Source organism: Pongo abelii, chromosome 6 (assembly GCF_028885655.2).
Source record: "Pongo abelii isolate AG06213 chromosome 6, NHGRI_mPonAbe1-v2.0_pri, whole genome shotgun sequence".
Taxonomy (NCBI): Eukaryota; Metazoa; Chordata; class Mammalia; order Primates; family Hominidae; genus Pongo; species Pongo abelii.
In genome coordinates, this window is record NC_071991.2 from 25,277,613 (window position 1) to 25,300,225 (window position 22,613).

Genomic DNA, 22,613 nt, shown 5'->3' on the forward strand with positions numbered 1-22,613 from the left:
CCTGAGCCCAGGTGGTCGAGGCTGCAGTGAGCCCTGATTGCACCACTGCACTCTAACCTAGGTGACAGAATGAGACTCTGTCTCAAAAAATAAAATAAAATAAAATACAAATTAATCCTTTATGACATTCCCAGTAACTTTCCCTCCTAAGTGTTCCCCAGAAGCCTTTGAATTTTGTTAAAGTTTCACATACCATTTAAAACATTTAAGAACTTATGTCTGTCTGTGTCATCGTTCTATTTCAAAAGAATGTCTTTTTGTCAACTTCCAGCTGGATCTACCATGAAAGACTTCAGAGTCCAGGAAGAGAGACTGACTGGGCAACATGTTATTCAGGTACAAAAAGACTTGGAATAGAACTCAAAAATGATCAAATAATAGTGCATGCATCAAGTGCAATGGGAAGCTCTTCTGGAGGGTGAGAGAAGCTTCCAGTTAAGGTGACCTTTGAAACCAAGTCCTGAAAGATGAGGAAGAGTTGTATGAGAATGGGGAGGGAAGGGGGGAGGTGGAGGGATGGGGAAAGGGCTGGGATGGGATGGAGTGAGCTGCCCAGGCAGGGAAACCAGCACTGTAATGACCTGAACAATGAAGCTGGCACATTTTTTTTTCAGGAAATGGTGAATTAAGTGTGGCAGTAATGCTTTGTAGCGACAATAAATTTGATTGTATGGAATTTTGCCTGAGAGACCTCACTACAGTTTCTAATGTTTTGATGTTATCATCCATCCCTGTCCTTGTCAAATAATTTGGAATAGGTATAATGATCACAATAACACCAAGCGTAATAATATCTCATTAATTCTCACAAAATCACAGGTAGGTGCCACAGTTATCCCCATTTTATGAATGAAGTGATGAAGACTTAGGAATAATGAATGATTTGCCCAGGCTCACCTGGATATTAAGACTGAGTCAAATGTTGGGTCTGGTCTGACTTTAATGCTTGCTTTGTTCATGAGCACCACGTATTGCCTCTCCTATGCAGTTAAGCAGGTAGACAGGTGACAGAAAAGCCTGTGTTTGTCTCTACTCACGCACTTTTGACTGAACGTGTGTGTGGAGTTTGTACACCAAGTTCTCCAGTGTTCTGGATATTAACTGGGTATCCCACAATTTTATTCTGACACTACCTGGAGTTAGCACAGACCCCAGAGGTTAGGGGCTTAGTCCCACAAGACTATCCTCACTTCAGATGCAAATGGCAAGTCCTGGGTTGTCACCTGTACTTTTGTCCAACCTGTTACAAATCAGGGGTTCCCATGACCCTCTTCTTGGGTTTAATAATTTGCTAGAATGGTTTACAGAACTCGGAAAAACAGTTTATTTTCTTTTTTTCTGAGAGACAGGTTCTCATTTTGTTGCACAGGCTGGTGTGCAATAGTGCAGTCATAGCTCACTGCAGCATCAACTGCCTGGGCTCCAGTGGTCCTCCCACCTCAGCCTCCCTAGTAGCTGAGACTACATGCCTGCATCACCACATCTGGCCAATTTCTTTTATTTTTTGTACAGATGGGGTCTTGTTGTGTTGCCCAGGCTGGCCGCAAATTCCTGGGCTCAAGTGATCCTCCCACCTCAGCCTCTTAAAGTGCTAGGATTACAGATGTGAGCCACTGTATCTGGCCAGTTCATTTCCTATTACTGGTTTATTGTAAAGGATACATCTCAGAAACAGCCAGTGAAAGAGACGTACTTCCCGGATGTGGTGACTCATGTCTGTAATTCCAGCACTTTGGGAGGCTGAGGTGGGAGGATTACTTAAACTCAGGAGTTTGAGATCAGCCTGGGCAACATGGTGAAAACCCATCTCTACAAAAAGTTAGAAAAATAAAAATAAATACCTGGGTGCAGTGTTGTGCACCTATTATTCCAGCTACCAAGGAAGGTGAGCCAAGAGGATGCCTTGAGCTGGGGACTGGGGAGGCTTAGGTTGCTGTGAGCTGAGATTGTGCCACTGCACTCTAGCCTGGACAAAAGAGCCAGACCCTGTCTCAAAAGAAAAAAAAGATGCCCAGGGCAAGGTAAGTTAGGAGGGGCACAGAGCTCCCATGCCCTCTGTTGAACATGCCACCTTCCCAGCATCTCCTGTGTTCAGCAACCCCAGAAGCTCTGCAAACCCCATTCAGGGTGTTTATGGAGGCTTTATTATGGAAGCATGATTGATAAAATCTTTGGCTACTGGTGATTAAGACAGTCTTCAGCCCCTCTTCCTCCTGGAGTTCAGTGCATGAGGCTGAAAGTTCCAAGCCTCTAATCATGTGGTTGCCCCCAAAGTTCTTAGAGGCTGTTGTATTAGAAACCTGGGACCAAGACTAAATATTAAAAACAAAAGACGCTCCTATCATGTCTATCACTGAGGTCTTTGTAAGAGCTTTAGAAGCTCTGTGCCAGGAACCAGGGACAGAGATTAAATATGTATTTATTTTCTTTTTTTGAGACAGAATCTTCCTGTGTCATCCAGACTGGGGTGCAGTGATGTGATCATAGCTCACTATAGCTTTGACCTCCTGAGATCAAGCCATTCTCCCTCCTCAGCCTCCCAAGTAGCTGGGACTACACATGCATGTCACTGATGCCCAGCTCATTTTCATAGAGATGAGATTTAAGTTATGTCACCCAGGCCGATCTCAAACTCCTGGGCTAAAGTGATCTTCTCACCTCAGCCTCTCAAGTAGCTGGGACTACAGGTGCACACCACCATGTCTGGCTAATATTTATTTTAATTTTTTTCTAGAGGTGGGGTCTCACTATGTTGTTCAGTCTAGTTTCGAACTTTGTGCTTCAAGTGTTTCTCCTGCCTTGACCTCCCAGTGTTGGGATTATGGGTGGGAGCCACCATGCCCAGCAATCACAAGGATCTTTATGAAAGAAAGAGGGTAGGAGAGTTAGAATTGGAGCAGGAGATGTGGTGATGGAAGCAGAGGTCAGAGAGGGAGATTTGAAGATGCTTCACTTCTAGCTTTGAAGATGGAGTGAAGGGCCATGGTCCAAGGAATGTGGGTGGCTTCTAGAAGCTGGAAAAGCTAAGGGAACGCTTTAGAGTCTCCAGAGGGAATGCAGCCTGCTGACACCTTGACTTTAGCCTTAATAGACCTATTTTGGGCTTCTGGCCCCCAGAACTGTAAATGGTAGATTGGTGGTGTTTTAAGCCACTAAATGTAAGAAACTGCAAACTGTTGCAGCAGCAAGAAGAAATGAACATGAAGCCAGTCATGGTGGCTAATGCCAGCAATCCCAGCCCTTCAGGAATTTAGACAAGAGGATCACTTGAGGCCAGGAGTTCAAGACCAGCCTGGGCAACATGGTGAGACCTTGTCTCTATGAAAAATAAAAGAATTGGCTGGGCACGGTGGCTCATGCCTGAAATTTCAGCACTTTGGGAGGCCGAGGTGGGTGAATCACCTGAGGTCAGGAGTTCGAGACCAGCCTGGCCAACATTGCAAAACCTTGTCTGTACTGGAAATACAAAAATTAGCCAGGCGTGGTGACAAGCACCTGTAATCCCTGCTATTGGGAGGCTGAGGCAGGAGAATCACTTGGATCCAGGAGGTGGAAGTTGCAGTAAAGCTGGGATTGCACCATTGCATTCCAGACTGGGCAAGAAGAGTGAAACTCTGTCTCAAAATTTAAAATAAAATAAAATAAAATATATAAATAAAATAAAAAAATATATAAAAAATAAAATAAATAAAATAAAATAAATAATAAAATAAGGAAAATGAGCCAGGGATGATAGCATACACCTGTAGTCCCAGCTACTAGGGAGGCTGAAGTGGGAGGACCGCTTGAGCTTGGGAATTTGAGGTTACAGTGAGCTGTGATTGCACCACTGCACTCCAGCCTTGGTGACAGAGTGAGATCTTGTGAAAGAGAGAGGGACTGAAAGAAGAAAGAAAGAAAAAAAGAAAAAAAAGAGAAGACATGAGCATGGTGGGCATGGGGACAGATGGCAATGTTAAATAGAATGGTCAGGGGTGGCCTCCTAAGTGAAAATTGAGCAAAGACTTGAAGGAGGGGAAGGAGTTGGCCAAGGTGCTGAGGGAAGAGGATTATAGGCAGAAAAACAGAATAAAGTGTCTGAGGTGTGTCTAAGGCTCTGGAAGGAGGCCAGTGGAGCAGAAGGATAGAGGGGGAGAATTAGGGGAAGGGATCAATACATATCACATAAGCCCTGGGAGGTTATTGCTGGGGGTTTTTGGCTTTTACTCTGACTGAGATGGGAACTGTGGGAGGGTTCTGAGCAGAGAGGCGACATGATCTGTCTCCTGATATAAAAGCATTCTCTGGCTGCTGAGTTGAGAAAGGCTGTGGGAAGATGTGGGTAGAAGCATGGGGGCCAAGCTGTGTCAACATCAGGCAGGAGATGTTAGTGGTCTTGACCAGGGTCTTGGTGGTGGTGAGAGATGGTCAGAGGAGAGAAGTAGGGGAGGAGGCCAGGGAGTTGCTGGGTGGGGATCTTCAGTACGTGTTGAAGACAGTCAACAGGATTTCCTGACAGACTAGATGTGGGGTGTGAGAGAAGGCAGGGGTCAAGGTTGAGTTTGATTCTTACTGAATTATTAAGTAATTTTAAAAAACACTACTGCCTTTCTCAATCCTACCAAGTATGGGATGCTAGATTAAAGAAATCTCTTCATTCTCAGTGCAGTGGCTCATGCCTCTAGTCCCAGCTGTTTGGGAAGCAGAGATGGGAGTATCTTTTAAGGGCAGGAGTTCAAGACCAGCGTGGGCAACATAGCAAGACCTCCTCTCTACAAAAATGTTTTTCAAAATTTAATAAAATAAATGTAGCTAGGCATGGTGATGTATACTTGTAGTCCCAGCTACTCAGGTGGCTGAGGTGGGCAGATCTCTTGAGGTCAGGAGTTTGAGGCCAGCTTGGGCAATATAGCAAGACCCCTCACTCTACAAAAAATTTAAAAAATAGCCAGGTATGGTAGCACTCAACTGTAGTACCAGCTACTGGGGAGCTGAGACAGCAAGATGGCTTGAGCCCAAGAGATTGTGGCTGCAGTGAGCTGTAAGTACACAACTGCACTCCAGTCTGGGTGACAGAGCACGACCTGTCTCACAGTACAAACAGAAATACAAATAAAATAATGAAATCTCAAGTTAGAGCCTTTTGTCTCTGCAGCCCTTGCAACCTCAGAGCCGTGCAGTGGGGTTTGTATTTCCGGGAATGAGGAGACCGCTGCCCAGTGTTGTTGCCTGACTAATCAGTGTTTTTAAAAATGTATTAATTGGGGTGGGTGCAGTGGCTCATGCCTGTAATCCTGGCACTTTGGGAGACCAAAGGGGATGGATCACCTGAGGTCAAGAGTTCGAGACCAGCCTGGCCAACATGGTGAAACCCCGTTTCTACTGAAAAAACACAAAAGTTAGCCGGGCATGGTGGTGGGCACCTGCCCAGCTACTTGAGAGGCAGAGGCAGGAGAATCACTTGAGCCTGGGGATGGAGGTTGCAGTGAGCCGAGATTGCGCCACTTCACTCCAGCCTGGGTGAAATAGCGAGACTCCATCTCCAAAAAAAAAAAAGAGTATTAACATGTAATGATTTTATTATTAATATGTAATGAATATTAAATATTTTTAAAAATTTGTATTATATCAACATGTAATGGTTTTATTAATATGTAATAATATTTTTAAAATTTAGTTATATTTTCTAATTTTAATATATTTATATAAAGAAAAAGTCTTAGAGATCTTCAATAAAGTTAAAAAATGTAAAAGGATGCTAGACCCCAAAAGATTGAGAACTTCTAGTTTAGAAATATTCAAAGTAAGGCACATGGAACTTGCTACTTAATCTATTTTCTTTTTTTCTCTTTTCTTTTAGGAGATGGGATCTCACCCTGTCACTCAGGCTGGAGTACAGTGGTGCCATCACAGCTCACTGCAGCTTTGAACTCCTGGGCTAAGGATCCTCCTGCCTCAGCCTCCTGAGTAGCTGGGACTGTAGGTATACATGATGACACCTGGCTAATTTTTAAATTGTTTTGTAGACATGGGGTCTCACTTTATTGGCCAGGCTGGTGTCAAACTCCTGGCCTCAGGTGACCCTTCCACCTCTGCCTCCCATCCTAGAGGTATGAACCATGACAACAAGCGCTTGTTCAATTTTCTAAAAAGATAAAAAATGTCTAAAGGCTGTGGGATGATGGCAGGAAAAGTAGAAAAACAGAAGAGTAAGTTCAAATAACTTATTCACACATATTCTTTCGACAGCAAGAAGAACTTGTAGTATATATGTTCCTTACAGAAAAAAAAAGGCAAATAAACTGTTGTATAAGAACTTCAACACACACTGTACAATATTCCCACTTTGCTGACATCACTTATGGAAATTCTTCGTGGTTTATTGACTATCGCTATCAGTATTTTGCTTCTCTGATCATTTTTATCAACTTCCTCATCGGTTAACTTTTCTCCAAGGTATGTCGTATTGCGACATACTGCTGCTGCACAAACATGGCTAGCATCTTCTTATTAGACATATAGAATGCTTCCCTAATTTCTTTTTTTTTTACCATCTATCTCTGTGTTTTGCATTTTTCTTACCTTTATTGTCAGAGACTCCAAAAAGTCCGTTGTACTAATTTATCATGATTTGCTTCATTAATATATATTTTGCTTATATGGAGTTTTACCCAACAAACCTCATTAGATAATTTCTAACCTGTTTTTTTTCCCCCCCCAAGACAAGGTCTTGCTTGGTTGTCCAGGCTGGAGTGTGGTGGTGCTGTCACAGCTGTCTGTAGTCTCAACCTTCCAGGCTCAAGCAATCCTCCCACCTCAGCCTCCCAAGTGGCTGAGACTATAGGTGCTTGCCTCTATGCCCAACTCATATTTGGACTTTTTCTGTATGTGGGTTCCAGAGGGATGACTGCGAAATGTGAGTATGCATAGATTTTGATATATGCAGAGATAGGTGGCTGGAACGAATTCTCTCTGTATACCAAGGGACAACTGTATGTGGTTTTACAATTATGCTGTAGGACACATACTGTTCTGTAGCCTTTAAAATAATAATTTGTAACGACAAATAATTTTTAATAGGGTGGAATAATAATATTGATAAAAGTAGCAGCTGGCCAAGTGTGGTTGCTCACACCATTAATCACAATACTTTGGGAGGCTGAGGCAGGAGGATGGCTTGAGGTCAAGCGTTTGAGACAGGTCTCGGAAACAAAGGGAGTCACCATCCCTACAGAAAAATACATGAATTAGCCTAGTGTGGTGACGTGTTCCTGTAGTCCCAGCTACTTGGGAGGCTGAGGTGGGAAGATCGCCTGAGCTCAGGGAAGCTGAGATTGTAGTGAGTCATGATCAGGCCCCTGCACTCCAGCCTGAGTGACAGAGTGACATTCCGTCTCAAAAAAGTAGCAGCTAACATGAAGTGACCTTTTACTAGATGCCTATAAATATCATAGTTTAGTTTCTTATAACTGTTTCTTATTTCACTTAACTACTCTGTCTTCAATCACTCCTAGATTTTCACTTGTTTGTACAGTTGACCTTTTGTTTAGATTGAATTGCCTCCCTAAGGTATTTCCAGAAGTAAGATTACTGTGAGTCATGGTGAATGGACATTCTGTTTGCCCTTGATGTAAACTGAGAAGGTTTTGGGTGCCTCCCAGCTATAATCCCAGCCCTTTGGAGGCTAAGACAGGACAATTGCTTGAGGCCAAGAGTTGGAGGAGGCAGTAAGGTGAGACCCTGTCTTTATTATTTTAAAAAATTGCCAAGCTTTACCCTGGAAGGCTATGTACTACTTAAAACACCCCTCATAATATAAGAAAGTGTCCATTTCACTGCACCTCTGCCAGCACAGGGTATTATAATTTAATAAGTTTTTTTTCAGTGTTTTAAATAGATAAAAGACCTCATGTTACTTTATTTGTCACATTTTAACATCTTTCCATAGCTTATTAGCTCTATTTCCTTTCTGTCTGTAAATGGTTGTTGTTGTTTTGTTCTTTGAGACAGGGTCTTGCTGTGTCACCCAGGCTTGATGACTGTAATGGCATAATCATGACTCACCGCAGCCTTGACCTCCCATGCTCAAACTACCCTCCCATGTCAGCTTCCCGAGTAGCTGGGACTGCAAGTGTGCACCAGCACTCCCAGCTAATTTTTTTCTTTTTTTGGATAGAGACAGGGTCTTGCTGTGCTGTCCAGGCCGGTCTCTAGCTCCTGGCCTCAAGCAGTCCTCCTGCGTTGGCTTCTGAAATTGCTGGAATTTCAGGCATGAGCCGTGATGTCTGGCCTGTACTAGTCTTTTATTTTCTAGAGTTCTCTTTAGTTTGTGCTAGCCAATCTCTCATTGTGCTGTTCCCCTGTTATAATGAATAATTCTCTGTATTAAATTTTACCACTTAAAACTTTTGAGTGGTTTATGTCTCCTGATTGGACTCTGACTAATATGCTAGGAAGGGTCCCAGGAGATAAACCCACACAGATGGGATTTGGGCATAGGTTTGGTTATCCAAGGGGCAGTGCTGAGCTCCTTGCCAATGGGAAATGGGATGCTGGTGATTTCCAGGAAGTGACCTCACAATGACTCAAGCTACCACTTACTGTTGATTGTGATGAAATGCCAGCTGAGGCACATGCCTTGGGAGTTAAGTGGTTGCTGCACTTGACCACTATGAAGAGTGGTGTGGGAAGGGTCCTTTTGGATGCACTTGAGCAGGGGTCCCCAACCCCTGAGCCATGGAGCTGTAAGGAGCCACACAGCAGGAGGTGAGTGGTGTCGAGTGAGGGAAGCTTCATCTGTATTTACAGCCACTCCCCTTTGTTCACATTTCTGCCTGAGCTCCGCCTTCTCTCTGATCAGCAGCAGCATTAGATTCTCATAGGAGCTCACACCCTATTTGTGAACCGTGCATGTGAGAGATCTAGGTTGCGCTGTCCCTATGAGAATCTAATGCCTGATGATCTGTCACTTTCTCCCATCATGCTCAGAGGATGGGACCATCTAGTCACAGGAAAACAGGCTTAACACAGCCACTGATGCTACATTATGGTGAATTCTATGATTTCATTATATCTTACAACATAATAGGGGAAATAAAGTACCTAATAAATGTAATGTGTTTGATTCTTTTGGCCCAGCTCCTGCCTCCCAGCAGCCTCTTCAGGCCTAGAACTTTCTCCAGTCAGCCTCTACAGACCAAGCTCATGGCACCCAATGTCCTATTTAGTCCCATACCCTACCTCACGACAGTCTCTGCAGATGAGGCTACTGCCTCACGGCAGCCTCCACAGGCGTGGCTCCATCATTACAATGGCCTCTTTAGGCTCAGCTCCTGCCTCCCAGCCTTCTCTCCAGGCCCAGAACTTTCTCAAATTGACCTCACCAGGCCCAGCTCCTGCCTCTCATCAGCCTCCCAAGGGCCAGCTTTTGCCTCACAGCCACCCTCCAAGACCCAGCTCCTGTTTTACAGTGGTGTCTTGAGGCTCACCTTCTGCCTCCCGGCAGCCTGTACAAGCCCAGCTCCTGCCTTAAAACAGCCTGTTTAGTCCCAGCTCCTGCCTCTGGGTGGCCTATCCAGGCCCAAAATGTCCACAAGTCGGCCCCTCAAGGCCCAGCTCCTGCCTTCTGTCAGCCTCCCAGGCCCAGCTGCTGCCTCCAGGTGGCCTCTACAAGCTGAGCTCTTTCTTCTGGCTGTGCCTGGAGGCCCAACTTCTGCCTCACAACAACCTCTTTTGGCTCAGCTCCTGCCCAGCTCCTAGTGGCCTTTGTAGGCCCAAAACTGCCTCAAGTCAAGCTTTCCAGGCCCACTTTCTGCCTCTCAATGTCCTGGACAGGCCCAGCTCCTGCGTGAAAATGGCCTCTCCAGGCCCAGCTCCTGCGTGACAATGGCCTCTCCAGGGCCAGCTCTTACCTCCCAGCAGACTCTCCAGGCCCAGCTTTTGCCTCACGGAGGTCTTCGCTGAACAGTTTCCTACCTGCCTCCTGGCAGCCTTGATAGGCCCAGATCCTGCCTCACACTAACGTCATTAGTGCCAGCTTATGCCTCACGGTGGCTTCTCCAGGTCCAGCTCCTGCCCCCCAACAGGCTGTCCATGCCCAAAACTTCAAGTCGGCCTCTTCAGGCAGAGCTCCTGCCTAACACTGGCCTCTTTAGGCATGGCTCATGCCTCTCGGTGGCCTCTCCAGGCCTAGCTCCTGCATCCTGGTGGCTTCTCCAGACCAAGAACGTTCTCAAGTCTGCCATTCCAGGTCCAACTCCTGCCTCTACAGGCTCAACCTCTGCCTCACAGCAGACTCTCCAGGCCCAGCCTCTGCCTCACCGCAGCCCCCCATGCCAATCTGCTGCCTTTCAGCAGCCTCTACAGGTCCAGCTCCTGCCTCCCAATGACCTCTCTAGACCAAGCTTATGCCTCACAGTGGCCATTCCGGCCCAGCTTTTGCCTTTTGGCAGCCTCTCCAGGCCCAGAACTTCCTCAAGTGGGCCTCTCCAGGCCCAGCTCTTCCTCCTGGCTGCATCTCCAGGCCCACCTCCTGCCTCACAACAATGTGTTTCCACTCAGCTCCTGCTCAGCTCCTGGTGGCCTTTGTAGGCCCAAAACTTCCTCACATCAAGTTCTCCAGCACACACTTCTGTCTCCCAGTGGCCTGAACAGGGCCAGCTCCTGCGTGACAGTGGCCTCTCCAGGCTCAGCTCTTGCCTCACGGAGATCATCCCCGGCCAAGTTCCTGCCTGCCTCCCAGCAGCCTCGACAGGCCCAGTTCCTGCCTCACATTGTTGTCATTAGGCCCAGCTCATGCCTCACGGTGGCCTCTCCAGGCCCAGCTCCTGTCCCTGACAGGCTTTCCAGGCCAAAATTTTCCTCAAGTTGGCCTCTCCAGGCTAATCTCTTGCCTCACACTGGCTTCTTTAGGCCCAGCTCATGCTTATTGGCAGCCTCTCCAGGCCCAGCTCCTGCATCTTGGTGGCCTCTCCAGGCCCAGCTCCTGCCTCCCATCGGCCTCACAGCAGATTCTTCAGGCCCAATATCTGCCTCACTGCGGCACCCCCCCAAGCCAAGCTCCTGTCTTTCAGCAGCCTCTACACACCCAGCTCCTGCCACTCGGTGGCCTTCTTAGGCCAAGCTTATGAGTCACAAGGGCCTTACCAGGCCCAACTTTTGTCTCATGGCAGCCTTCCCCTGGTCAGGTTCCTGCCTGTCTCCCAGCAGCCTGGACAGGCCCAGGTCCTATCTCACACTGGCCTCTACACCCAGCTCATGCCTCATGGTGGCCTCTCCAGGCCCAGCTCCTTCCCTGGGATGTCATCTCCAGGCCTAAAACTTCCTTAATTCAGCCTCTCTAGTCCCAGCTACTGCCTCCTGGCAGCCTCTGAAGGCCCAAAGGCTCCTTAAGTTGGCCTCTGCAGGCTCAGTTCCTGCCTCCTATCGGCCTCTACAGGCCCAGCCTCTGCCTCAGGGTGGCTTCTCTAGGCTCAGCTCTTCCTCGTGGCTGAGTCTGCTGCCTCACAACAACCTCTTTAGGCCCAGTTCCTGCACAGCTCATGGCAGCTGCGGTAGGCCCAAAACTTCCTCAAGTCAAACTCTCCAGGCCTACCTGCTTCCCAGTGGCATGTTCAGGCCCAACTTTGACTTGAGAACAATCTTTGCAGGGCCTGCTCTTGCATCCCAGGAGCCTCTCCAGGCCCAGCTCTTGCCTCATGGCAGCTGCCCCAGGCCAAGTTTCTGCCTGCCTGGCAGCAGCCTCAACAGGCACAGGTCCTCCCTCACACTGGGCTGTTTAGGCCCAACTCATGCCTGTCGTCGCCTATCCAGGCCCAATTCCTGCCTCCTGTGGACTCTCAGAGCTGCAAACTTACTCAAATCAGCCATTTCAGGCCTAGCTCCTGCCTTCTGTTGGCCTCTACAGGCCCAGCCTCTGCCTCACAGTGGAACCTTCAGATCCAGCTCGTGTCTCACTGTAGCATCCTCAGAACAAGCAGCTGCCTTTCAGCAACCTCTACAGGCCCAGCTCCTGCCTCTGAAAGGCCTCTTTAGGCCAAGCTTATGCCCCATGGTGACTTTTCCAGGCACAGCTTTTGCCTTTTGCAGCCTCTCCAGAATGTCCTCAATTTGGCATCTCCAGGATGAGCTCATCCTCCCGGCTGCGTCAATGGGCCCATTTCCTGCCTCACAACAACCTCCTTTGGCCCAACTCCTGCCAAGTTGCTGGCAGCCTCTGTAGGCCACAGAATTCTTAAAGTCAAGCTTTCCAGGCCCACCTTCAGGCTCCTGGCAGCCTCGACAGGACCAAATATTCCCTCACGGCAGCTTCTGAAAGCTGAGTTTCTGCCTGCATCACGGCATCCTCCGAAAACTGAGCATTTGCCTCATGGTGGCCTACCCGGGCCACAAATCTGCCTGCCTCCCAGCAGTCACGACAAGTCCAGGTGCTGCTTCACAATGGCCCCTTTAGGCCCAGCTCATGCGAAAAGGCGGAATCTCCAGGCACAGCTCTTGCCTCCTGGCAGCCTCTGCAGGCCCAAATTGTCCAAAGACGGCTCCTCCCAGCCCAATTCTTGCCTCACATCGGCATACACAGGCCTACACTCTACCTCACAGTGGACCCTCCAGGCCCACCACTTGCCTCATCGTGGCCTCCTGAGGCCAAACTCCTGCTTTTCAGGAGCCTCTACAGGTCCAGCTCCTCCCTCCCAATGTCCTCTATAGGCCAGGCTCAGGCCTCTCGGCGGCCTTTGCTTTTTGACATCCGCTCCAGGCCCACAGCTTCCTGCAGTCGGCATGTCCAGGCCACGCTCTTCCTCTGAACAGCTTCTGCAGCCCAAATCGTCCTGAAGTCAGCCTCTACAGGCTCAGCTCCTGCATCCCAGTGGCCTCTGTAGGGCAACCTCATGCCTCACAGCGGCCTGTACAAGCGTAGCGTTGGCTTCTTTGCATCCTCTACCGGCCCTGAACTTCCTCCAGTCAATCTCTACAGGCGAAGCTCTTCCTTCCAGCGACCTTTGCAGGCTGAAATAGTGGTGCTCATCTCAGCTTCTACAGGGCTAGCCTCCTGCATCCACGTGGCGGCTGCAGGCCCAAATTTTCCTGAAGTCCGTCTCTCCAGGAGGAGCTCTTGCCTCTCAGTGACCTCTCCAGGAGCAAAACTTCCTCAAATCAGCCTCTCCAGGACCAGCTCCTGCCTCTTGATGGCCGCTTTAGACCCAGCTCACTCCTCACAAGGGCCTTTCCAGGCCCACTTTGTCCCTTTTGGCGGCCTCTCCACGACCAGAACCTCCTCAAGTAGGCCTCTCCAGACCCAGCTGGAGCCTCCCGGCCTCCTCTCCAGGCCCAGCTGTTCCCCCCAGCTACATCTACAGGCACAACTGCTGCCTCACAGCAACCTCTTCAGACTCAGCTCCTACTCAGCTCCTAGCAGTCATTGTAGGCCCAAAACTTCCTCAAACAAAGCTTTCCCGGCCCACCTCATGCCTCACGGAGGCCTCGCCAGACTCAGCTCCTGCCCTCCAGTGCGGGTCTTCAGGCCCGCAAACTTCATCCGTTCGGCTTCTCTAATCCCAGATTGGGCATCTTGACAGCCTCTGCTGGCCCAAAGCGTCCTGAAGTCCGCTTCTCCACGCCAAGATCCAGCCTCCCGGCAGCCTCTCCAGGTGCAACATGTCCTCAAGTGGGCCCATCTGGTACCAGCTCCTGAATCCCGTCGGCATCTAGAGGCCAAGACTCTTTCTTGTGCGTGGCGACCTCTCCAGGCCCAGGTGTTTCTCGTGTTTGCATCAACAAGCCAACCTACCACCTCACAACAGACGTCTCTGGGCTAAGATACTACCCCGATAATGCCAGCCTTTGTAGGCACAAGCCTTTCTCAAGACAAGGATCTGCAGGAACAAACTTTTCTTCCGACAAACCTATGTAGGCCCAACTTATACCTACAGGGGGCCTGAACGGATGCAACTCTGGCTGCCGAACAACACCTACAGACCCCGCTTTTGCCTCCCAGGGACTTCTCAGACACAGCTCTCGCCTCACAGGTGCTTCCCAGGGCCAAGTTCCAGCCTGCCTCCCAGTGACCTCGACAGGCCCAGTTCCTGCCTCCCGATGGCCTCTTCAGGCCCAGCTCATTCCTCATGACGGCCGTTCCAGGCCCAGTTTGTCCCTTTTGGCGGCCTCTACAGGCGAAGTAACTCCTCAAGTCGGCCTCTCCAGACCCAGCTGCAGCCTCCCGGCATCCTCTCCAGGCCCATCTCTTCAACCCGGCTGCGTCCGTGGGCCCGGCTCCTGCCTCACAGCAGCCTCTTTGGACTCAGCTCCTGCCCAGCTCCTGGCGACCTCTGTCGGCCCAAAATTCCCTCAAGCCAAGCTCTCCCAGCCCAGCTCAGCCCTCGACGGTGGCCTCTCCGGGCTCAGCTCCTCGCCCTCCGACGGCGTCTCCGGGCCCCCAGACTTCCTCCAGTGGGCACCTCTCGGCCCAGCTTGGGCCTCCTGGCGGCCCCTGCGGGCCCAACTCGTCGTGAAGCCGGCCTCCCCGGGCCCAGGTCCGGCCTCCCGGCGGCCTCTCCGGGCGCAGCACGTCCTCGAGTGGGCCCCTCCAGGGCCAGCTCCTGCCTCCCGTCGGCCTCTAGAGGCCCAGCCTCTGCCTCCCTCATGGCGGCCCCTCCGGGCCCAGCTCTTCCTGGTCCTCCTGGCTGCGTCGACAGGCCCAACTCCTGCCTCCCAAGCAAAGCAAACAACCTCTCTGGGCTCAGCTCCTGCCCGGCTCCCGCCAGCCTTTGTGGGCCCAGCCCTTTCTCCAGCCGAAGCTCTGCAGGCCCGCCTTCTGCCTCCCGGTGGCCTGCGCAGACGCAGCCCTGGCTGGAGAACAGCCCCTGCAGGCCCGCTCCTGCCTCCCAGGGGCCTCTCCGGGCCCGGCTCTCGCCTGGCCTCACGGCGGCTTCCCGGGGCCAGGTTCCTGCCTGCCTCCCAGCAGCCTCGACAGGCCCAGCTCCTCCCTGACGGTGGCCTGTTTCGGCCCGACTCATGTCTCTGGCAACCCGCCCAGCGGTGTGAGCTCCTGCCTCACACTGGCCTGTGCGGGCCGAGGTCCTCCCTCACGCTGGGCCGTGGAGGCCCGGCTCGTGCCTCTCGTGGCCTCCCCAGGCCCAGCCCCTGCCTGTTGGCGGCCTCTCCCGGCCCAGCCTCGACCTCGCAGTGGGCCCTCCAGGCCCACGTCTTGCCTCGCCGTGGCCTCCTCTGGCCAGGCTCCTGCTCTTCGGCGGCCTCTGCAGGCCCAGCTCCTGCCTCGCAGGGGCCTGCGTAGGCCAAGCTCCTGCCTCCACGGCGGCCTTTCCAGGCCTGGCGTTTGCTCCTTTGCATCCTCGCCAGGCCCTGAACGTGCTCCAGTCGGCCTCTCCCGGCCCAGCTCTTCCTCCCGGCGGCCTCTGCAGGCCCAAGTTGTCCTCCAGTGGGCCTCTCCAGGGCCAGCTCCTGCCTCCCGCCGGCCTCTGCGGGCCCAAGTCGTCCTCCAGTCGGCCTCCCCCGGCCCAGCTCTTGCCTCTCGGCGGCCTCTCCAGGTGCACAACTTCCTCCAGTCGGCCTCTCCAGGCCCAGCTCCTCCTGCCTCCCAGTGGCCTCTTTAGGCCCAGCCCGGCTCACGCCTCCCGGCGGCCCTCCCAGGCCCCGCGTTTGACTTTTGGCGGCCTCTTCAGGCCCAGAGCTCGACCTCCGGTCGGCCTCCCCAGGCCCAGCCTCCTGCCTCCCGAGGGCCCGTAGACAGGCCCAGGCTCTGCCTCACAGCGGAGTCTCCACGCCCCGCTCTTGGCCTCCCTGCGGCCCCCCACAGTCCGACGCGCCTGCCTTCCGGCGGCTTCGACAGGCCCAGCTCCTGCCTCCCGACGGCCTCTTTCGGCCCAGCTGGCTCCTCACGACGGCCTTCCCGGGCCCGGTTTGTCCCCTTTGGCGGCCTCTTCAGGCCCAGCACCTCCTCAAGTCGGCCTCTCCAGACCCAGCTGCAGCCTCCCGGCGTCCTCTCCAGGCCCAGCTCTTCCTCCCGGCTGCGTCCACGGGCCCGGCTCCTGCCTCACAGCAACCGCTTTGGACTCAGCTCCTGCCCAGCTCCTGGCGGCCTCTGTCGGCCGAAAACTTCCTCAAGCCACGCTCTCCCGGCCCAGCTCAGGCCTCGACGGTGGCCTCTCCGGGCTCAGCTCCTCGCCCTCCGACGGCGTCTCCGGGCCCCCAGACTTCCTCCAGTGGGCTCCTCTCGGCCCAGCTTGGGCCTCCCGGCGGCCCCTGCGGGCCCAACTCGTCGTGAAGCCGGCCTCCCCGGGCCCAGTTCCAGCCTCCCGGCGGCCTCTCCGGGCGCAGCACGTCCTCGAGTGGGCCCCTCCAGGGCCAGCTCCTGCCTCCCGTCGGCCTCTAGAGGCCCAGCCTCTGCCTCCCTCATGGCGGCCCCTCCGGGCCCAGCTCTTCCTGGTCCTCCTGGCTGCGTCGACAGGCCCAACTCCTGCCTCCCAAGCAAAGCAAACAACCTCTCTGGGCTCAGCTCCTGCCCGGCTCCCGCCAGCCTTTGTGGGCCCAGCCCTTTCTCCAGCCGAAGCTCTGCAGGCCCGCCTTCTGCCTCCCGGTGGCCTGCGCAGACGCAGCCCTGGCATGAGAACAGCCCCTGCAGGCCCCGCTCCTGCATCCCAGGGGCCTCTCTGGGCCCGGCTCTCGCCTGGCCTCACGGCGGCTTCCCGGGGCCAGGTTCCTGCCTGCCTCCCGGCAGCCTCGAGAGGCCCAGCTCCTCCCTGACGGTGGCCTGTTTCGGCCCGACTCATGCCTCTCGCAACCCGCCCAGCGGTGTGAGCTCCTGCCTCACACTGGCCTGTGCGGGCCGAGGTCCTCCCTCACGCTGGGCCGTGGAGGCCCGGCTCGTGCCTCTCGTGGCCTCCCCAGGCCCAGCCCCTGCCTGTTGGCGGCCTCTCCCGGCCCAGCCTCGACCTCGCAGTGGGCCCTCCAGGCCCACCTCTTGCCTCGCCGTGGCCTCCTCGGGCCAGGCTCCTGCCCTTCGGCGGCCTCTGCAGGCCCAGCTCCTGCCTGCCAGTGGCCTGCGTAGGCCAAGCTCCTGCCTCCACGGCGGCCTTTCCAGGCCTGGCGTTTGCTCCTTTGCATCCTCGCCAGGCCCTGAACGTGCTCCAGTCGGCCTCTCCCGGCCCAGCTCTTCCTCCCGGCGGCCTCTGCAGGCCCAAGTTGTCCTCCAGTCGGCCTCTCCAGGGCCAGCTCCTGCCTCGCGCCGGCCTCTGCGGGCCCAAGTCGTCCTCCAGTCGGCCTCCCCCGGCCCAGCTCTTGCCTCTCGGCGGCCTCTCCAGGTGCACAACTTCCTCCAGTCGGCCTCTCCAGGCCCAGCTCCTCTTGCCTCCCAGTGGCCTCTTTAGGCCCAGCCCGGCTCACGCCTCCCGGCGGCCCTCCCAGGCCCCGCGTTTGACTTTTGGCGGCCTCTTCAGGCCCAGAGCTCGACCTCCGGTCGGCCTCCCCAGGCCCAGTCTCCTGCCTCCCGAGGGCCCGTAGACAGGCCCAGGCTCTGCCTCACAGCGGAGTCTCCACGCCCCGCTCTTGGCCTCCCTGCGGCCCCCCCCAGTCCGACGCGCCTGCCTTCCGGCGGCTTCGACAGGCCCAGCTCCTGCCTCCCGACGGCCTCTTTCGGCCCAGCTGGCTCCTCACGACGGCCTTCCCGGGCCCGGTTTGTCCCCTTTGGCGGCCTCTCCAGGCCCAGCACCTCCTCAAGTCGGCCTCTCCAGACCCAGCTGCAGCCTCCCGGCGTCCTCTCCAGGCCCAGCTCTTCCTCCCGGCTGCGTCCACGGGCCCGGCTCCTGCCTCACAGCAACCGCTTTGGACTCAGCTCCTGCCCAGCTCCTGGCGGCCTCTGTCGGCCGAAAACTTCCTCAAGCCACGCTCTCCCGGCCCAGCTCAGGCCTCGACGGTGGCCTCTCCGGGCTCAGCTCCTCGCCCTCCGACGGCGTCTCCGGGCCCCCAGACTTCCTCCAGTGGGCTCCTCTCGGCCCAGCTTGGGCCTCCCGGCGGCCCCTGCGGGCCCAACTCGTCGTGAAGCCGGCCTCCCCGGGCCCAGTTCCGGCCTCCCGGCGGCCTCTCCGGGCGCAGCACGTCCTCGAGTGGGCCCCTCCAGGGCCAGCTCCTGCCTCCCGTCGGCCTCTAGAGGCCCAGCCTCTGCCTCCCTCATGGCGGCCCCTCCGGGCCCAGCTCTTCCTGGTCCTCCTGGCTGCGTCGACAGGCCCAACTCCTGCCTCCCAAGCAAAGCAAACAACCTCTCTGGGCTCAGCTCCTGCCCGGCTCCCGCCAGCCTTTGTGGGCCCAGCCCTTTCTCCAGCCGAAGCTCTGCAGGCCCGCCTTCTGCCTCCCGGTGGCCTGCGCAGACGCAGCCCTGGCTGGAGAACAGCCCCTGCAGGCCCCGCTCCTGCCTCCCAGGGGCCTCTCCGGGCCCGGCTCTCGCCTGGCCTCACGGCGGCTTCCCGGGGCCAGGTTCCTGCCTGCCTCCCGGCAGCCTCGACCTCGCAGTGGGCCCTCCAGGCCCACCTCTTGCCTCGCCGTGGCCTCCTCGTGCCAGGCTCCTGCCCTTCGGCGGCCTCTGCAGGCCCAGCTCCTGCCTCCCAGGGGCCTGCGTAGGCCAAGCTCCTGCCTCCACGGCGGCCGTACCAGGCCTGGCGTTTGCTCCTTTGCATCCTCGCCAGGCCCTGAGCGTGCTCCAGTCGGCCTCTCCCGGCCCAGCTCTTCCTCCCGGCGGCCTCTGCAGGCCCATGTTGTCCTCCAGTCGGCCTCTCCTGGCCCAGCTCTTCCTCCCGCCGGCCTCTGCGGGCCCAAGTCGTCCTCCAGTCGGCCTCCCCCGGCCCAGCTCTTGCCTCTCGGCGGCCTCTCCAGGTGCACAACTTCCTCCAGTCGGCCTCTCCAGGCCCAGCTCCTCTTGCCTCCCAGTGGCCTCTTTAGGCCCAGCCCGGCTCACGCCTCCCGGCGGCCCTCCCAGGCCCCGCGTTTGACTTTTGGCGGCCTCTTCAGGCCCAGAGCTCGACCTCCGGTCGGCCTCCCCAGGCCCAGTCTCCTGCCTCCCGAGGGCCCGTAGACAGGCCCAGGCTCTGCGTCACAGCGGAGTCTCCACGCCCCGCTCTTGGCCTCCCTGCGGCCCCCCCCAATCCGACGCGCCTGCCTTCCGGCGGCTTCGAGAGGCCCAGCTCCTGTCTCCCGACGGCCTCTTTCGGCCCAGCTGGCTCCTCACGACGGCCTTCCCGGGCCCGGTTTGTCCCCTTTGGCGGCCTCTCCAGGCCCAGCACCTCCTCAAGTCGGCCTCTCCAGACCCAGCTGCAGCCTCCCGGCGTCCTCTCCAGGCCCAGCTCTTCCTCCCGGCTGCGTCCACGGGCCCGGCTCCTGCCTCACAGCAACCGCTTTGGACTCAGCTCCTGCCCAGCTCCTGGCGGCCTCTGTCGGCCGAAAACTTCCTCAAGCCACGCTCTCCCGGCCCAGCTCAGGCCTCGACGGTGGCCTCTCCGGGCTCAGCTCCTCGCCCTCCGACGGTGTCTCCGGGCCCCCAGACTTCCTCCAGTGGGCTCCTCTCGGCCCAGCTTGGGCCTCCCGGCGGCCCCTGCGGGCCCAACTCGTCGTGAAGCCGGCCTCCCCGGGCCCAGGTCCAGCCCCCCGGCGGCCTCTCCGGGCGCAGCACGTCCTTGAGTGGGCCCCTCCAGGGCCAGCTTCTGCCTCCCGTCGGCCTCTAGAGGCCCAGCCTCTGCCTCCCTCATGGCGGCCCCTCCGGGCCCAGCTCTTCCTGGTCCTCCTGGCTGCGTCGACAGGCCCAACTCCTGCCTCCCAAGCAAAGCAAACAACCTCTCTGGGCTCAGCTCCTGCCCGGTTCCCGCCAGCCTTTGTGGGCCCAGCCCTTTCTCCAGCCGAAGCTCTGCAGGCCCGCCTTCTGCCTCCCGGTGGCCTACGCAGACGCAGCCCTGGCTGGAGAACAGCCCCTGCAGGCCCCGCTCCTGCCTCCCAGGGGCCTCTCCGGGCCCGGCTCTAGCCTGGCCTCATGGCGGCTTCCCGGGGCCAGGTTCCTGCCTGCCTCCCGGCAGCCTCGACAGGCCCAGCTCCTCCCTGACGGTGGCCTGTTTCGGCCCGACTCATGCCTCTGGCAACCCGCCCAGCGGTGTGAGCTCTTGCCTCACACTGGCCTGTGCGGGCCGAGGTCCTCCCTCACGCTGGGCCGTGGAGGCCCGGCTCGTGCCTCTCGTGGCCTCCCCAGGCCCAGCCCCTGCCTGTTGGCGGCCTCTCCCGGCCCAGCCTCGACCTCGCAGTGGGCCCTCCAGGCCCACCTCTTGCCTCGCCGTGGCCTCCTCGGGCCAGGCTCCTGCCCTTCGGCGGCCTCTGCAGGCCCAGCTCCTGCCTCCCAGTGGCCTGCGTAGGCCAAGCTCCTGCCTCCACGGCGGCCTTTCCAGGCCTGGCGTTTGCTCCTTTGCATCCTCGCCAGGCCCTGAACGTGCTCCAGTCGGCCTCTCCCGGCCCAGCTCTTCCTCCCGGCGGCCTCTGCAGGCCCAAGTTGTCCTCCAGTCGGCCTCTCCAGGGCCAGCTCCTGCCTCGCGCCGGCCTCTGCGGGCCCAAGTCGTCCTCCAGTCGGCCTCCCCCGGCCCAGCTCTTGCCTCTCGGCGGCCTCTCCAGGTGCACAACTTCCTCCAGTCGGCCTCTCCAGGCCCAGCTCCTCTTGCCTCCCAGTGGCCTCTTTAGGCCCAGCCCGGCTCACGCCTCCCGGCGGCCCTCCCAGGCCCCGCGTTTGACTTTTGGCGGCCTCTTCAGGCCCAGAGCTCGACCTCCGGTCGGCCTCCCCAGGCCCAGTCTCCTGCCCCCCGAGGGCCCGTAGACAGGCCCAGGCTGTGCCTCACAGCGGAGTCTCCACGCCCCGCTCTTGGCCTCCCTGCGGCCCCCCCCAGTCCGACGCCCCTGCCTTCCGGCGGCTTCGACAGGCCCAGCTCCTGCCTCCCGACGGCCTCTTTCGGCCCAGCTGGCTCCTCACGACGGCCTTCCCGGGCCCGGTTTTTCCCCTTTGGCGGCCTCTCCAGGCCCAGCACCTCCTCAAGTCGGCCTCTCCAGACCCAGCTGCAGCCTCCCGGCGTCCTCTCCAGGCCCAGCTCTTCCTCCCGGCTGCGTCCACGGGCCCGGCTCCTGCCTCACAGCAACCGCTTTGGACTCAGCTCCTGCCCAGCTCCTGGCGGCCTCTGTCGGCCGAAAACTTCCTCAAGCCACGCTCTCCCGGCCCAGCTCAGGCCTCGACGGTGGCCTCTCCGGGCTCAGCTCCTCGCCCTCCGATGGCGTCTCCGGGCCCCCAGACTTCCTCCAGTGGGCTCCTCTCGGCCCAGCTTGGGCCTCCCGGCGGCCCCTGCGGGCCCAACTCGTCGTGAAGCCGGCCTCCCCGGGCCCAGGTCCAGCCCCCCGGCGGCCTCTCCGGGCGCAGCACGTCCTCGAGTTGGCCCCTCCAGGGCCAGCTCCTGCCTCCCGTCGGCCTCTAGAGGCCCAGCCTCTGCCTCCCTCATGGCGGCCCCTCCGGGCCCAGCTCTTCCTGGTCCTCCTGGCTGCGTCGACAGGCCCAACTCCTGCCTCCCAAGCAAAGCAAACAACCTCTCTGGGCTCAGCTCCTGCCCGGTTCCCGCCAGCCTTTGTGGGCCCAGCCCTTTCTCCAGCCGAAGCTCTGCAGGCCCGCCTTCTGCCTCCCGGTGGCCTGCGCAGACGCAGCCCTGGCTGGAGAACAGCCCCTGCAGGCCCCGCTCCTGCCTCCCAGGGGCCTCTCCGGGCCCGGCTCTCGCCTGGCCTCACGGCGGCTTCCCGGGGCCAGGTTCCTGCCTGCCTCCCGGCAGCCTCGACAGGCCCAGCTCCTCCCTGACGGTGGCCTGTTTCGGCCCGACTCATGCCTCTGGCAACCCGCCCAGCGGTGTGAGCTCCTGCCCCACACTGGCCTGTGCGGGCCGAGGTCCTCCCTCACGCTGGGCCGTGGAGGCCCGGCTCGTGCCTCTCGTGGCCTCCCCAGGCCCAGCCCCTGCCTGTTGGCGGCCTCTCCCGGCCCAGCCTCGACCTAGCAGTGGGCCCTCCAGGCCCACCTCTTGCCTCGCCGTGGCCTCCTCGGGCCAGGCTCCTGCCCTTCGGCGGCCTCTGCAGGCCCAGCTCCTGCCTCCCAGTGGCCTGCGTAGGCCAAGCTCCTGCCTCCACGGCGGCCTTTCCAGGCCTGGCGTTTGCTCCTTTGCATCCTCGCCAGGCCCTGAACGTGCTCCAGTCGGCCTCTCCCGGCCCAGCTCTTCCTCCCGGCGGCCTCTGCAGGCCCAAGTTGTTCTCCAGTCGGCCTCTCCAGGGCCAGCTCCTGCCTCCCGCCGGCCTCTGCGGGCCCAAGTCGTCCTCCAGTCGGCCTCCCCCGGCCCAGCTCTTGCCTCTCGGCGGCCTCTCCAGGTGCACAACTTCCTCCAGTCGGCCTCTCCAGGCCCAGCTCCTCTTGCCTCCCAGTGGCCTCTTTAGGCCCAGCCCGGCTCACGCCTCCCGGCGGCCCTCCCAGGCCCCGCGTTTGACTTTTGGCGGCCTCTTCAGGCCCAGAGCTCGACCTCCGGTCGGCCTCCCCAGGCCCAGTCTCCTGCCCCCCGAGGGCCCGTAGACAGGCCCAG

General features: G+C 57.4%; 4 protein-coding genes and 3 pseudogenes across 4 annotated transcripts; all 7 read left to right on the forward strand.

The window, feature by feature from the left end:
- The window catches only part of LOC100937191 (methyl-CpG-binding domain protein 6-like), a 56,300-nt pseudogene extending 43,518 nt beyond the window's left edge, over nt 1-12,782 (forward strand).
- Nucleotides 12,783-13,163: 381 nt separating this feature from the next.
- On the forward strand, nt 13,164-17,411 carry LOC129060696 (basic proline-rich protein-like). Its single transcript, XM_054560751.2, is given in 5 exon segments — nt 13,164-13,257; nt 13,908-14,003; nt 14,148-14,550; nt 14,780-15,788; nt 15,790-17,411. Coding segments are annotated over 5 exon segments (2,550 nt in total). The 3' UTR covers nt 16,738-17,411.
- LOC129060697 (putative uncharacterized protein FLJ44672) lies at nt 16,746-17,410 on the forward strand (annotated as a pseudogene).
- An 82-nt stretch (nt 17,412-17,493) lies between the features above and the next one.
- On the forward strand, nt 17,494-19,056 carry LOC129060698 (basic proline-rich protein-like; the record flags this gene model as incomplete). The annotated part of the gene is made up of 1 exon (XM_054560752.2): nt 17,494-19,056. A coding segment is annotated over one exon (1,113 nt), but the record flags the coding sequence as incomplete, so codon positions are not given.
- Nucleotides 19,057-19,123: 67 nt separating this feature from the next.
- LOC134761731 (putative uncharacterized protein FLJ44672) lies at nt 19,124-20,014 on the forward strand (the record flags this gene model as incomplete). The annotated part of the gene is made up of 1 exon (XM_063725827.1): nt 19,124-20,014. A coding segment is annotated over one exon (873 nt), but the record flags the coding sequence as incomplete, so codon positions are not given.
- On the forward strand, nt 20,006-21,934 carry LOC129060630 (putative uncharacterized protein FLJ44672). The gene is made up of 2 exons (XM_063725828.1): nt 20,006-20,026; nt 20,855-21,934. The coding sequence occupies exons 1-2, from the start codon at nt 20,006-20,008 to the stop codon at nt 21,845-21,847; spliced, it is 1,014 nt and encodes a 337-aa protein (XP_063581898.1). The 3' UTR covers nt 21,848-21,934.
- LOC134761732 (putative uncharacterized protein FLJ44672) lies at nt 21,913-22,520 on the forward strand (annotated as a pseudogene).
- Nucleotides 22,521-22,613: the final 93 nt, after the last annotated feature.

Bases quoted from the DNA above. Each gene is read 5' to 3' on its own strand.
- LOC129060630 (XM_063725828.1), top strand. From the start codon at position 20,006: ATGGCGGCTTCCCGGGGCCAG. The intron at 20,027-20,854 runs GTTCCTGCCTGC...TGTGCCTCACAG, and splicing joins TGGCGGCTTCCCGGGGCCAG to CGGAGTCTCCACGCCCCGCT.